The following is a 15,980-nucleotide window of genomic DNA, read 5'->3' on the forward strand; positions in this document are numbered from 1 at the left end:
CTCTTTTAAATATTATATTGTTACCTTAAAAACTCAAAAGATGTCACTTCAAGTTCTCATTTTGAAATTAATATAAAACAACATCCATAATAATAGAGTACTTAAAGCCTTACATTTATTATCATATATATTTTAAAACTCAAAAAAGATTAAACATATTAATTTATTTAAAGCTGACATATTAGAATAAATGTATTAGTTTACAAAAAAACATTATCTTTAAAGATATTAATTATATACTTAAATTCTAATTTCTATGTTTTTATTTTTAAGATAACCTTAAATATCTTTAATATAAAGACTAATACACACTTCTACTTTTGCAGGTATGAATTCAAAAATTTTGTTTGCTTAAAAATGTTCTTTATATTATCTAGCACAATTAATCATTGCATTTTATATACATTTTAATTAATAATTGTTTACCCTAACGATACTTGTATTGTTACAAAATATCTATTTTATTTTCAAAATATATTGCGTGCCAAGGAAAATAATTCCGTTATTTGTGGTCGCCGTCTAAACGCCGTAAGATCTATGGTCGCAAATGTGTCATTCAGGGATTGTTTACTATTTTGAGAAATAGTAAAAGATAAAGTGATATAAAACGCTAATATATAAATAATGGAAGTGATTTTATTTATGAAAACTATATTACACTTTTTAAACATGAACTTAACAGTGGTTTCCGTATTAGTGGCTTTTTAACTGCGAACGTGTTTACGTCAAATGTTTTATGTTATTTGGTGGTACTTAAAGTGTTAATATATAGTGCTTGTGAAATAAAAAGTGCATTATTTTTTGGATTTTGTTTTGGTATGTACAATTTTACTATAAGCTCAAGTCAAATATTGTAAAAAAACATCAAAACTAACACGACATCAAATGAATACAGGTTGTCAAATTGGGTACTTATTATTAGGTTTTTATTTCGAGGGTTTCCTTTTTAAAGAATATAATGTAAAATATTAAAAATTATGATATATAAGTTACCATCATTGATATCTTATTTGTGTTTAAATGGCGAAATAAAACATTTTGCGCGCGTTATTTGTAAACATAACCTAAAAATGTTGTTTAAGCAAATATTTATTATTTTTTTAGTAGAAGGCGTACATTTTAATCATATCAGATGAAATGGCATAAGTTTTATTATAATAAATACAGTTTCCAGATTATAAAGTGACATATTCAAATACAGTATCATATTATGAACATTTTATATTTAATATATATAAAATGTATGCCAGGTAATTATATATAGGGTCCAAAAATGATGTAGAGTAATGTTAAATGGCCGTTTTGATTTCGTTGGTTGTTTATTTACAATAAGTGTTCCAATTCACCACATCAATATAGTCAGTCTTTACTAGCAATACTTAGCAATAGCAATTACTATACACTGCATATAAAAATTATGTCTGAAAATAATGGTATGAATAATAAAATAAGCAGTAAAATGTAGTTTACATTTGTTCGCAGTGTTAAATACCAAGACGAGGTTTATACATAGTACTTATAAAAAATAACTGATCATCATTATGGGATATAATTAAACATATAACCCATCATTTTGGTATTTTAGTTGTATCTAGTTTTCACAATTTCTCAAGCTTTGTGCTATTTAACTTGCACAAAAAGAAAAGCATTGCATACATTACACTACTAAATCTGAGTATGTTTATTGAATAGTGAGCCATTTACCATATAATGTAATTTGTGAAACATATATCTCATTCCATTTACCTTATGCCTAGCTTTCACCATAAATTATAAAAGACTCTAGTGTCAGTACACATAAGAAGTAAGTAATGCTACTGTTGAAGCTTGTACGTTGTACAAGCCTCTGGCTTGAGGCAGGCTATTAGTGTAAAAATTAATTTAAATTTTCAAAAATTCTTACACATTATATTATAACATTATAGGCATCCTTTATAACATGCCGCTCTGCTTGATTTGATGTTTTTAAGGGTAGATTGAATTGCCAATATTAGTAGGAGTTTGATATATATCAAACCATCACATATTCTATATATATATTACACAATATCACTTCAAGGGCAAATTTGTATTATTCTGTAACATATTTTTTCTTCTACAAAATTTTGATCAAAATATTATATTCGGAAACAATAAAATTTTTACTTAATAGTCTTTCATATCTACAATGGGTATTGTAAGCAATGGAATGGTCTCGCTTTCTCTCCTAGACAGACATATTGAGTTAAAATAAATGCTTTAGCATTTATAATATAACTAGGTACTTATAGGTTTTGGACAAGAATTCATAGACTTGTAATATTATATTATTGATAATAATCAATGATATATAAGAACAGCATTTCATATATACTTACATTGGATATATATACCTACTAGCATTGGATATATACTTTATTTTTTCCTTTTGGTAGGTGTATATAGCTTAGATTTTCTACTTTTGGTTATAAGATTACACAGTAATATATACATTGACAATGTTCTCATTATTGAGTACCTCAATACCAATTTTATATATTGTGTGGGTGAATTGTTTGCAACATACAGTTTAGAAAAAAATAACAAATGAAGAATTTGTTAATTTCATTAGCCTAAGCTAAGTTATTAAGATTTCTACAAGCTTGTTGTAATACATGATCATAATATGTATTACATAAAAATAAGCTCAAGTAACATTTAATATATTACCATAGATTATATTAAATATAATGCCAAGAACTGAACAAAGACTGAATTAAGATTTCTTCAATTAAGTTGAAATATGTTGTGTGAAAGTTAAAACTGATTATTCAAATTTATATTTATTTACATATAACATCTGACACAATATAAAAAAAACATACTCAGGTGTCTTCGTCATTTACATTTGTGACAGGCTTAGTTACATATTTAAATTTTCTACAACTATAACTGGAGCTACCATTACACCATTATTTATAAAGGAAACAATTCATATAGCTATATTAGTTATACAAGTCTAAATGGTACAGAGTTAGCTGGCTTTATGAAATTATTATAGACATATATTTAATGATAATTAGACTCCTAAGAGTGTTTTTAACCGACTTCAAAAAGGTTATCAATTTGTCTGTATTATTTTTTTTATTATATGGCAAGTAAACTCACATGGAGCTGGATTGCCCCATTATAAGATAAATTTTCGATCTAGAGATGTTTATAAAAAAAGTTTGTGTTACAAAAAACTCATAAAAAAGTGTGTAACAATACTATATTGGTGAATGTTAAGGATTTTAAATTTAAATAAAACATAATTTTCATAATTTAGTATGCAAATATTATTAAATACAATATATTTTGTAAAGGCTACAATTCTCTTTATCTAAATTGAAGGGTCTTTAAAAATGCATGCAAATAGCATATTGGTAAAATATGTCATATAACACTTTCTTTATAGTTAGCCAATGTCATCAAAATTGGTAACTTTCATTATGATTTAGTGCACATAATGTATTAGCCTCCAGATGGTAACTGATGATATATTGACAATATGACAGACTGTAACGATGTAGTGAGACAACTCATTCGTCACGAATTCTACCACTAAATAGTAGCACTTAGTATGGTTTGTATTCCAATAAGAGCTAGCCAACCAAAGAACTAAGGGATATGACTTCTTAGTTCTCTAGTTTAGTGGCACATTGGAATGTAAGGGATAGCTTTAGGTGGCGGTGTCAGCTTACCATCAGGTGATCCATTTGCAAACTCTTTAGCAAAAGCAAATCAATTTATTAGAAAATTTTGTATTTTAATATTCATATTATGAAATTCACTTGGTCGCATAATACACAATGATGACATATTAGATAATAGTTGTCGCCCGCACCTTTGCTAGCGTTTTAGGGAATTAGTTGTCACATGTCCTTCCTTGGAGTTCAAATTTGCCTCCAAGGATACCAAATTTTATACAATTCGGTTCATTTATTTGGTCGTGAAAGGGCAACAGACAGACAGAGTTACTTTCAAATTTATAATATTAATATAGATGTCTCAATTCAGATTTTAATTAAATTCTTCCTGACTACTGTATTAGTTAAGTAATGCTAGAATCTTTATTATAAAAAGAAAACGACGTATACATATTACAAATTTCTAATTGAGTACATACATTTAGATACATTTGTGTTTTCAAATTAAACGAAAGCAATTGAAGCAGCAGATGTTGCCATATTCAAAAGAATGCCGCCGCTGACTCGCTCCACAGAAGACGACCGGGGAGAAGGAAAAGGCGGTACGCGCACCTTCTCTCCCCGCCTCAATAGGCGCCGCAGGGACCAGGTGCGGTCCCAGTACCCTGGGAATCCCCCCTAGGTGTTGGAGGTCCGTATAGGCGGGCCGACCGTCAGGGCGTCACGGTAGCATGCGTAAGCGATCCCGTGGCGTCCGCCGAAAGACGGTGAGGGTACCGCTGGTTTTTTAGCGGGTAAACCCGGTGTGCTTGAGGAGTCCCATACACCTCCCCACTTTTCATCACGTGCGCGTAATGCGTTTTTCCAAAAAAAAAGATGTCGCCATATTCAGCCCCACAACACTTGGGACAATTCCTTGTCTATAGTAAGATTTGTATACCCTATATATTTCACATACTGTGCATCATTTTGACTAGACTGTAATCACTCGTACTAAATCCTGAAATTAGTTCCAATTTTAGGTACTTTATCGTCTTTTATTGTAATGTATAACTCTGGGGGACCGCGTTAAGACTCATTTCACCGGTTGAAATATCCACGCAAGGCAGCGTGCCTCTTGGTATGCTAAAAGTAATTTTTCTGATATGTATTTTTTTGAGATTTTTATTATTTAATAATTTTTCCAACCTTCCTTTCACTTTACCCTCCATCGTTTCATTTCATTTATGTCACCTTAGAAAAATAGCCTCTGTGAGGAACTTCTTGTCGTCGAGAACCAAATATTTTTTGTAATATGTCTAGCAATCTAAAACGCGGAGGATTCCTTCGGGCGGTGCTTGTGTGTTTACTTGACATTTTAATCCAAGAAATGTCAAAGCAAGAACTCAAACCCTAAGAAGGCTGATATCAGCTGTTAAGCCGTAACGTATTTTAGGGTCGAAGATATTAAATTAATACTTTGTATTGGATATAACACGTTTATACTATTTCTGGATCACTTTTCATGAAACAATAAAAATGTTTCTTGTTTCTTTTTGTCTGTTGATATGTTTATACATAATTACGAATAATTTATTAAAAGCCTGTGTAATAACTCAAGGAATTTGATACTTTGTATGTTATAGATACATTTGCAATACGTATAATTATATGAAATAATGTCAATTTTGTCATTACAAAAATGGTTATGAAGATGTAACAAACAGATAAAGAGCAATATTGAATTTTGAACCTGCTGCCAGCCAAAACACCCGTGACGTCAAAAGAAACGTTTGAAAGTTTGAGAATAATATGGCTTCCGAAAAACACGAATAATGAATTTCAGAGGGACTGGGTCCTGTTAAAAATCAAAATATTATTTATTCAACTAGCCTCATAAAATCACCTGTGAATTAAATTATCATCATCAGCTCCGTTGCTTTGAAACCAAGACACTCAACCACTTGGGTCCCTCTGACAAGAGTACAAATTATGCTCACTAGAGAGACCCAACCTTAAATATGCTATGTAAACTGTGGTAACGAATAATTAAAAAAAAAATCAACCGGCAGTACTACATTAAACATGTATATTTTTTTCATATAGGTATATAGAATGATTTAGAACCTAGCTGTTCTAAAATTGTTTTATATAATTCACCGTAATACCCAACCGTATAGGGAAATATAATACGTTAAATTGCAATCATATTTCACAGTTCACAATATTTCGACAGTTTACAATCTGACGAGCTAGATTATAATCTAACGATGTTTGTAATCTTACGGTAACATGTATATGAGCTGTGCCGTTCTGGATTCGTATTTTTGTAGCAACTAATCTTATTGCTAAATATGTATTTAAAAAGACCTTTAAAAGTATATGGCAAATTCTGCGGGAAGGCTTAATTAAATACTCTATTTAAACGGTCAGAAATAATCAGTATTTTTGATGAAATAACTATTAAGCCTATGTGATTTTGATTTTTAACCGTGATATATGAGCCTGATATTCAACAAGGGGTGTTTGTAAAAATATGAAATTATGAATTCATAAATTAAACATTTTTATAATAGTGTTCTTTTTAGTTATGTATAAAATCTGAAATGTATTATTTAGTACGTGAACGTCAGAAAAAACGAAGATTCTTAGATGACTACCAATTTGTCTCGTATGTTGAAATTAAATTCATGTTTTTTTTTAAAAAAGATTTTATGTAGTTTTCAGGTATAAGCAACAACATTACAATATTAACAGCCTGTAAATTTCCAATTGATGGCCATCTAAATAAGGCATTTTTTCCCTTTTGATTAGAAGGTTTGGAGCTCATTCCACTATACTGCTCCAATGCGCGTTGGTGGATACATTCATGGCCGAATTTTATTGAAATTTGTTACATGCAGATCCACTCACGATGTTTTTCTTCACCGCCAAGCTCGGTCTGAATTATAAACACAAATTAGTCACATGAAAATTCAGTGGTGCCTGGGTTTGAACACGCAATCATCGGTTAAGATGCACCCGTTTTAAGCACTGGGTCATTTCGGCTCCTTGATAAGCAAACAATGACTTTCAACATAACTTAATATTTATAAAAACTCTATCTTATATCTCTATCTAAGCTCTACTATTTACACTTAATTTGTTGGAGTGAACACGTTAAATTATTGACACTTATTATATTTAGTTAAATTATTATCCAGTAAATTATTTATATTTATATAAAATATATATAACACACAATAAAACATTCTGTCAATGTTATGTTTTTAAAGTAGCGCATATTTCGTCGACTACCATGTACATTTGACAGTATTATATTTTTAATTATTAATTTTGATATACAATAATATTAGAAATAGATTTAACATTTTATTAATTGGTAAAAAATGGTTTGATTGAGCATCAAACTTAATTTTAAACAATAATTATATTATGAGATACCAATTCTTTATTTTTGATTAAGTCGTTGAAAAATTGTATAGTTACAATATAGTCGCTATTAAAAATATTTATGTGATATGAAAATGTAATAATAATAATAATACTCTCTTTATCATTTTAAAATATAATATAGGAAATATATTAACTACCTACGATTATTGTAAATAAAAACATATTTTGTATCAGTTGTTTTATTGGTTACCTGTTAGCTATAAATTAGACTACTCTCAATTTGCTTTTCGTTATCAGACTCTGATGTTAATGTCTACTATTTTGTTTAGTTATAGGTAACATCAACAGCGGCCTAAAAAGTGATCTTCATTTTATTCAAACGAAGAGCGGGCATCTCCAGTTGATATATGAACCGTATATTTTCGTTACGGACAGCGTGCGCAGCGGACGGACGTTTTGGCGCTGCATGGAGTATGGCAAGCGATGTCGAGCGAGGATAACATCCAAAAATAACGTATTGAGAATAACCAATCCTGTCCACAATCACGTCGATAACCATATGAAAAAAATCGCCCAAAAATATGAATTAGGCGAAGTAGTTACGTGTCCGTCTGTGTGAGGTTGTTAGTCGTCCGTCGTTGACCTTTTGACGTGTGTGATTTATTTTTTATGTGGCCTAAGTATTTTTGAATGTAAATATTTTAAGAATGCATTTTCACAACTCTATTATTTAAGAACCGATTTGTTTGACAAAGTCATTATTATTTCTTTATTTTTCTGTCATTTCTAGATTAAATTGTGTAATCGTTTGGTCTGAATATAAAATTTCATTGGCTCAGAGAACAGCCTAATGCAATTTTTGTTCATCCAAAGAATTTAGTAGGTAATGTTTCTTGATGATTCGTAATAATCATTATAACATGGAACGTTGTGATCAAGTAGCATAATAAACGGTAATCTTAATTTTGTTGTTTCAATGTATTGAATTGTTCGTAATTGAGCGTCGGGTGTTGCTATGGTGATTGACGCAACAGGAGCGGCAGGCGGCCTGCGAGGAGGCGCCGTGCGCTACGCGGTGACGCAGCGCGGCGCGCCGTGTCTCATGTTAGACGGTTTCGGCTTCGTGGCTCGCAAGCGGCGAGGCACTCGCGTGTACTGGACCTGCCGCAGCCGCAAGCAACACGGCTGCCCGGCGCGAGCTCTCACCATCGAGGGCCGGCTGGTCATGCGCCACTCTGGACACAACCACGTCCCTCATAAACAAACAACCCAAACTGATCGTATCGAAAGTCTTATTGAAATTGTTTCTGCTGAAAAATAAACTTTATTAATCAAAGCAGTTTTATTTACTTACACTAACGTTCAATGTTATGATTCTAAGTATGCACATCGTTTCCACTAGTGTGCGCTTGAACTGTGGTTTGCATATAAAGAACGAATACTGATATATATGGTTATTTTGCAGTGGAGTTCGTGATATCGAACCGCGGTCGGCGTCATATGCGGCTCGGCGGGTTTTCTTTTTACGCAGAGAAAGTTTTTCCCGAGAAGAGCAAGGTGCGGTGGCGGTGCACGCGTCGCACCTGCCGTGCGTACGCGCACACGCTACACGATCGCATCTTCGCCCTGAGCAACGTGCACTCGCACGAGCCGCCGGCGGTGCCTCCGCAGGCCCTGGCCACGCCCTACCGCGCATTCACGCACGCAGCTTTGGCGACACAGGCTAAAGCCGTGCTCGACGATTAAAAAGACTTACTTTTAACTTATATTTTAAAGCATTTTTTAACATTTATTGTATGTATGTATATGCGTATTTTATTGAACATGTAAAATGATGTGCATTTTAAAGGTTTTCGAGCAATATAATCATTCCAATAATCTATTAAAATTCGAGAATTATTCGCAGGATTGACAAATATATCACGATTATGATGATAGTAGTAACGCCGGCGGGGCGTTACTTAAATGTGTATTTGTATAGATCTAACTGCACAACCAGATGACAAGTATTTGTAAGTATGCAATGTTGCTTAGCTCTAGTCAAAATCTAGTCAACGACAAACACGTAGCCTGTTGCTACACTGATCTCAAGGAACATTCTATAAATGTGCGTAGTTTGTGATAAGTGAAGATTAATTTAAATTTAGCAATAATTATCGAAATAATGTCCGCGTTTTTAGTTCTACGATGCGCAAGAGAGCTTAGTTCAATAAAGTATGAGTAGTTTTATTAGCGTAATTATTTACTATTGATAAGCATAGTTTAAAACAAATCATATATGATTAATTATCAAACCATATTATATCACTGTATCACGAGTTTAGTGGAGTATGTCCAATACAAAAACAATAAATTGCTGTAAAAATACTAAAGACGTATAAAAATATATTTTATTTTCATCGATATTTACATTCCTTATGTTCTTGTATTATATCTACAACGGTATCTAGGTAGTGCATTCAGTCGAGGGTGTAACAGTGAATTATTGAACTACATGAATTAAACCTTTCAGAGGAATTCGTGCGGCTTTGCGTCGGGCCTGGCGGTCGACCACGGCTTTGGGTGCGTGGGCGAAGTTTCTACGCAGCTCATACGATGCGCTCTGGAATTGTTCGCTGGCGGTGTACTATGGGTGGCTGCGGATGTAAGGCGTACACGCAGAAGGGCAAGCTCCACAAGCTCGTCGGAGAACACAACCATGCAGGCCGCTGTGGACGGAGATCGAGTAATAAGCAACCTCCCAACAGCGTGGGCGCGACTTCTCCTCCGACACCGTTGTTGCTGCCCCGAATGCCCAATCTCGACTTCGATCACTTCGATCCCAACGCCTGGGTCACAAGATATTAAACTTCTTAAATATTAAAATTTGTCATTACTTAAGTATATAAGTTTAAAAGGTCAAAAAAATATTTGAGAATTCATACGAGCCATGTTCTTCCGTAACGAAAGGTATTATATATTATTTATTTGCTCATAAAATTGATGTTTCTACTAGTCTCTTTATTAAACGTATTGTGTATTATGTAGTTAGAATGTTGTAGTGATGTAAGTTTTAAGACGAATTATGATCTCATTATGTAGACTCGAAATGTTGCTCGGATGCCAAATATTAAACTAATGTATAATCTGTTTTTAATTGGAGATGAGATTTTTAATGTTTTTTTACACACATGTTAACAAAATCGATGCTCAGATAAGTGGAGTTAGTAAACGCTAACTTTTTATGTTATAATTATTAGTGTAAGTAGAGTAATCATGAATCGCCAAGCCGTGGGATGCGGAGTAATGAGTTTTTGTTAAACGATTCATCATTGGAGCACTCCTTCACCACCCATGTTATCGGAGAATAATTCGAGGGTTGGCGTTTTTTTCTTGCAGCGCCCCAGGTCGGCCTCGAACAAATAGTGGGTAGGCAAGTGCCTCATGATGATGAAGTAGTTATAAAGTACAAAAATATTTGTGCCATAATTATGTACTTTTTAAACTTGACTTATAAATAATGCATATACATTAATAATTAATGTTAGTTACTAGGGATAAGCTGTTTTTTTCTAAGTTGTGCCAAATATTCCTTGCTCATATATAATATCTCCTAGAGAAATGTATTTCTACTGTATTTATAAATAGATGTATAGTTTAACGTTCGGGATCATAGGTTATTTGTATAAGTGATATTAAACGAAACTAAAACTTAAATTTTTATCATTAATTCCCTAATAAACTTTAATATTTTGTGGTCATGTTATTTCACCCCTTACGAAGTCATTATTATTGTAGATAATGGTACCCTAGCGTTAAGATATTGAAATGGAACTGCTCTTAATTAGCCAATGATTTTGTTAAGATCAGTTTTATATATTATCTTCAAATAGAATTTCATGAATATGTATTAATATGTTTTTTTTTTTATTTCAGCGCGTTTTATTCGTGCGGGAAAGGGTCGACTGCTTCTCCACCGAGGATATACGTTTCGTTTGAAGAACAACTTGGCTCACGGGAGGAAACAGTGGTATTGCTCGTCCCGGTTGACATCAAGATGTCTTGCTGATGTTAACACTGAGGGTCCCGAGGGCTTCGAGCGAATCGTTCGTTCTCGCTACGCCCACAACCATGCTCCACCAAACGTGCGTCGCTTCGCGGATGGACGCTACGTCGTGCGTACGCCACACCAGAGCGGACATCGCGCTCCCGCTCCCTTAGATCCCCATCACCAGTTGCTACAACTGCAGCACGCTTTAGCTCTTTATGCGGCAACGGCTCATGCTACTGCTACGGCAAATGCCACCGCCGCCGTGTCGGCCGCTACTGGGACTGGTCCCCAACCTTCGCCCAACGCGATCCAAACATCCGCGCAACATACTCCCGCTGCAAAACCACTTCTTGTCGATACTCCTTGTAACGAGGAGGACTAATAACGAAATGAAATATTTGCGACTAAGGCTCTCTCTTCGTATTTGAGCGTACACTGGTGTATTAATTACGAATTCATGTTAAATGACGATAGAATATCGACCAACCGATATTTTCAAAGCTTTTGCACTCGTATTGTAGATTAATTTATGGTTTTAGACTATTTACTATTATTATTATTATTATGTAGGTTATATATTGGGATAGGATGGCGTATACTTAAAGCGATGGCATTGTTGGATATCTAATGTGGTTAGTTTTAAACCTTAGGATGAGACGTTGGTGTATTGGATGTTACGACTACCAGTGGAATGTACCGATCAGCATGTCAATAGAAGTATTGATGTCGTGACGTATTAGGTTAGGCGGTCTTTTCGAGGTCTATAATGTTATTCGTATAGGTGTGGGTTATTTATGGAAATGTATAGGAAGGTAAAGATGCTTCATAAGTATGTAAGAACTGTTTGAAAGTTTAAGGGTCGTCACACAAGTAATTAGGAAAAGTGTATGAAAGATTACAAGAAGTTGAAATGATAAATAAAATACTTAGCGCGTATTTGATTTACCGGTTATGTGTGTGAAAGACGCTTATGGTGTCAGAAGTTATCGATGTCAAGATAGATGGTAGATATATGGTTATTATCCGAATACAGGCCCATTCAAAGGATTAATTTACAACGTCGGCTCATTCATCTGAGCACCATCGAGACGGGTAATGCTTGTGGACTCAGAACGGCACTAAGCAAGTTGGCAACACGTGGGGTAGGTTAGAATCAGAACTCGAGAAGGACCGTAGGGAATGTTGCGATCGAAACGGGTGACACAGGAGAGGCCGGCGGCCGCTGCGCCGTCGGCAACGCGTTGGCGACTGAAACGCGAACTCGGTTCGGATTTAAGCAATAAAGGATCCCTCGACTGTACTTAGAAATATTAATTTTATTTTGAGAGATTAACTTTTACAAGTTCAGATAATGCTACTTAGACAATTAGACGTCCGCCTCCTTATCTGTAAGTAATCAAAGTATTGGCTAGTTATCAAGGCGTTAAATATCAACGTACCTACCTTCGAGTGTACACGCCTGCTCTTGCACGGCACTCGTCGCGGCGCGCAGACTTCAGTCGATGTTGCTCTGCTCCTTAGGATTGATTTTAAGTACTTAAGCTCAATCAACTACCTCTTCACTTTTTATACGGGTTTTACAGATTAGTTTAATTATACAATTTTATATACACGAATAAATACTCAGAAGCTTTACTCGAGTAAGGTGTTGTAGGATAAGCTAGGCTAAGCTAGGTTAGGTTAGCGCGGCGCGCCGGGGCGGTTCGCTGCGCAGGGTCCGGCGCGTCCTCTTATTACCTCTTATTGAAACTCAACTACCTCTTTACATAGTTTTAACGTGTACTCGAGTGTTTGCTGTTGATGACTGTAATATAAATAGGCTCTTTTGAGACTGTTGTCTAAATATATTTTATTGATTGTTTTTTAATATTGATTTGTTGCTTGTCGAATTAATTTTTCAATAAGATTTTAGGCCCATTTCTCTTAAGACTCTGATATAAGTACAAATTTTGACTAATTTTAATTGTTATTAGATAACTTAGTTACTACGGGGTCTTAATGTGTGCGTAAGCTATAATGAGTTTACCTAATTTAAGTCGTAGATCATGTCAAATATATCGTACTTGCTATACGGTTAGCAAGTTTTAGCAAATTCACAAAAAACTTATTTGTATTGTGTGCATCGACGTGTGGAGTTGTTAAGGTAAGTTATATACGACATCGGTATCTACAATAATTTGCCTGCACGGAGAAATTAACTTCGGATGGCTTTAAATGATCAATATTCGAAACTTTTTGACATGTTCTATTGTACCTGAGATATACCTTACGCCAAATAAAAGATGAACGGTGAACCGAGGCGACGACTCTCACTTATGATGTTCGTTACACTTAGCATAATATGATTTTAAAATATTTAGGAAAATGACAATATTCGTCAATTACTTTGTATTTACAAATAGTACTATTAATCGAGAATATTTAAATTTCTTATATTATTGTACATGCTCCGACCTCCATTGGAAAAGTACGTTGGCATAAGCGACGATCTATATCACGGAGAACAGGCCTTAGCTCAGTAGTGAGGCAGTCCGTATGTTATATATTGTTCTAATAGTTCAGTTGAACATTATACGGGGCATGAATTGTAATAATTGTATCTGTATTTACATAGTTGTTGTTTATTATGAATCTCGTAGGTAGTGAATTGCGATGCACGTTGACCGTTTCCGATGTCGCCTCGGTTCAGGCTAAGGGCCCGTTTAATCTAAATTATCGATTATACCTATCTACCTCAATCTCTGTTACTATTGTATACTTCAAATCTTATAGTGTAATTTTGTATTTACCGTATTATAGTAAGATTTTTTGGGTTCTTGTACGGGGTATGTTTTGTGAAATATTAAATTGTACTTATCAATAACCGCTGGTTTTATTTCAATGCATTGGAAAGTAAACTATTCAGACGAACCGTGTTTTAATACCTTTAATTCATTTTCCATACTGGTGTCGGTTTGGGTAAAAAACATTTGAAGGTATTATATTGTTTCTGACAATGCAATCTGTCGCAGGCATCAAGTATTTGAAATCGCGGCGCGGCAAGGTTATCATGATGGTGAACACATTCCCGTTCTGCGAGGAGTCTAAGTTGAGGGATAAGGTTATCTGGCGCTGCACTTCGAAGAAGACCAACTGCAAGGCGCGCATACACATGCTCGGAGCCAACGTCGTTGCCGTGAAGGGCATGCACAACCATCCTCCACGAGCGCCGCTGTCTTGATACGAATGCAATCGTGGAAGTCGTACGTCCGCGCTCCTTGTACCAGATCTTAACGCACATATTTTAAAAAAGTATTCCTGTGCATACTTATTTCATTCCTATCTCGTTTTATATATTGCGATTTTGATGTTTTTTAATGTTATAGGATTAAATTTTACATAACCGTTAGACTAAGGCTGCATTGCGAATTAACTTCGCGGTTTTTATTTTCGTTATGTTGTTTATCTGTGTCAAAGATATCAAACTACAATTTGGCGGTTCTTAAATCGAAAGTCATACATATGTACATGATAGGAAGTGTAGCAGAAATTCGAAGGAACAAATACGCGTTTTTTTTTTATCGCCCTGCGGGCTAGTATTGGTGCTCACTCTGGGACACAAAATCTTCTAACTACTGCTACTAAAAAACGTAAATACCTGCATCATTTCATCCCCACGTTTTAGACAGAAGCAATATTTTGAGCACTTATTAGAGATCGCTATATACTGTAACGTTAATCTTAGATGTTGGGCATTGAATGCTTGTATCTGTAATTCATTTTCGTCCTAATTTGGTGTTCGAAAATATTTTTGATATTCTCGTGTCTGTCTTCAAAAATATGCGCATATTATCTAAACATAAAACGATATATGAACTTTGTAATAATATACGTTTTTAATTATATTTTAATATTCAAATTGTACATAAAATCGTATATATAATGGTTAAAATTAAGACTATACAGTTTATTCCGTATTTTATAGATATAGAAAAGAGTTACAGAGTAAGCAATAAAGACAATTTATAGTTTAATGTGATTGTGATTCAAGTGACAATATTAATTATATAAATAAATTATTTTAAAATAAATACACGAGGAGCCTCAAGAAGGAATTAAATCAATAACTATAAAGCATATGAATCATTCCATTGTTAAGATTTACTGTTGATTTGAATTCGGTGCTTGTAACGTTTGTATTATTAACAATATACATTTTTAATTGTTACGAACTTAGTTCTTAAAGTAATCGTAGTTATATACCCCCGATACATAGCTTAAGTATAGCTCAATGTATGAAATAAATTAATCGTTACACAAAACTCATTTACGTACGCAGATATATGGAGGGTTCAGCAATAGTTTGTCTTGTGATAATGTTATTGTATGTAATTGTTCGTATGACGTGGGCCTAGACAAAGTTACAAACATATACTTTAACTCCTTTTTAGACATGTGCGTATTATGTGAACACGTGTAAATTCATTGTAAAGCTAGAAAGGTTGCACAGTTAATGCTAATTGAAGTTTTAGTACCAAAGGTATTACAATAGTTTTTTAATTCTACAAGGAATTCGCAAATAAAGCGAAATTGGAATAGTTGTTACGATTGTCGAATGTACTTTGTCTAAGCTGCAGTTTGTTTTGGAATTATGTATATAGATTAAAAAAATGGGATCATTATATAGATGTATTAAATACAAATATACTCGCAGTCGCCTCTGTTGTTTGCGTACTCAGTTATTATATTATGTTTGTAATGTACTTACTTGTGATCGTGTTACAATCGGTTTAGTATATTATATCTAAATTATGAAGTGCCTTTACCGCGGGATCATTGTCAATTTATTAATAGTTGTAATTTAATCGTACTGAACATTCCTTTTAATTCTTATAAATATGCTTTACGATATACAATACATTGTATTTTAAAGATATTTTAATGTAGAC

The 15,980-nt window shown here is 33.9% G+C and overlaps 1 protein-coding gene across 6 annotated transcripts in view; it reads left to right on the top strand.

Annotated features, from left to right (window-relative positions):
• The window catches only part of LOC124535174 (modifier of mdg4-like), a 319,147-nt gene that overhangs the window by 6,287 nt on the left and 296,880 nt on the right, over positions 1 to 15,980 (top strand). The window contains exon 5 of one of the 6 annotated variants that reach the window (XM_047111277.1): positions 10,938 to 11,449. The exons of the other annotated variants lie outside the window; for them this stretch is intronic. Coding sequence (XP_046967233.1) covers positions 10,938 to 11,434 — 497 coding nt within the window. The 3' untranslated portion in view covers positions 11,435 to 11,449. Of the gene's footprint in view, positions 1 to 10,937; positions 11,450 to 15,980 lie in introns of those variants that run through there. 6 annotated transcript variants of the gene reach the window in all.

Source organism: Vanessa cardui, chromosome 14, assembly GCF_905220365.1.
Source record: "Vanessa cardui chromosome 14, ilVanCard2.1, whole genome shotgun sequence".
In the NCBI taxonomy this organism is placed as follows: domain Eukaryota; kingdom Metazoa; phylum Arthropoda; class Insecta; order Lepidoptera; family Nymphalidae; genus Vanessa; species Vanessa cardui.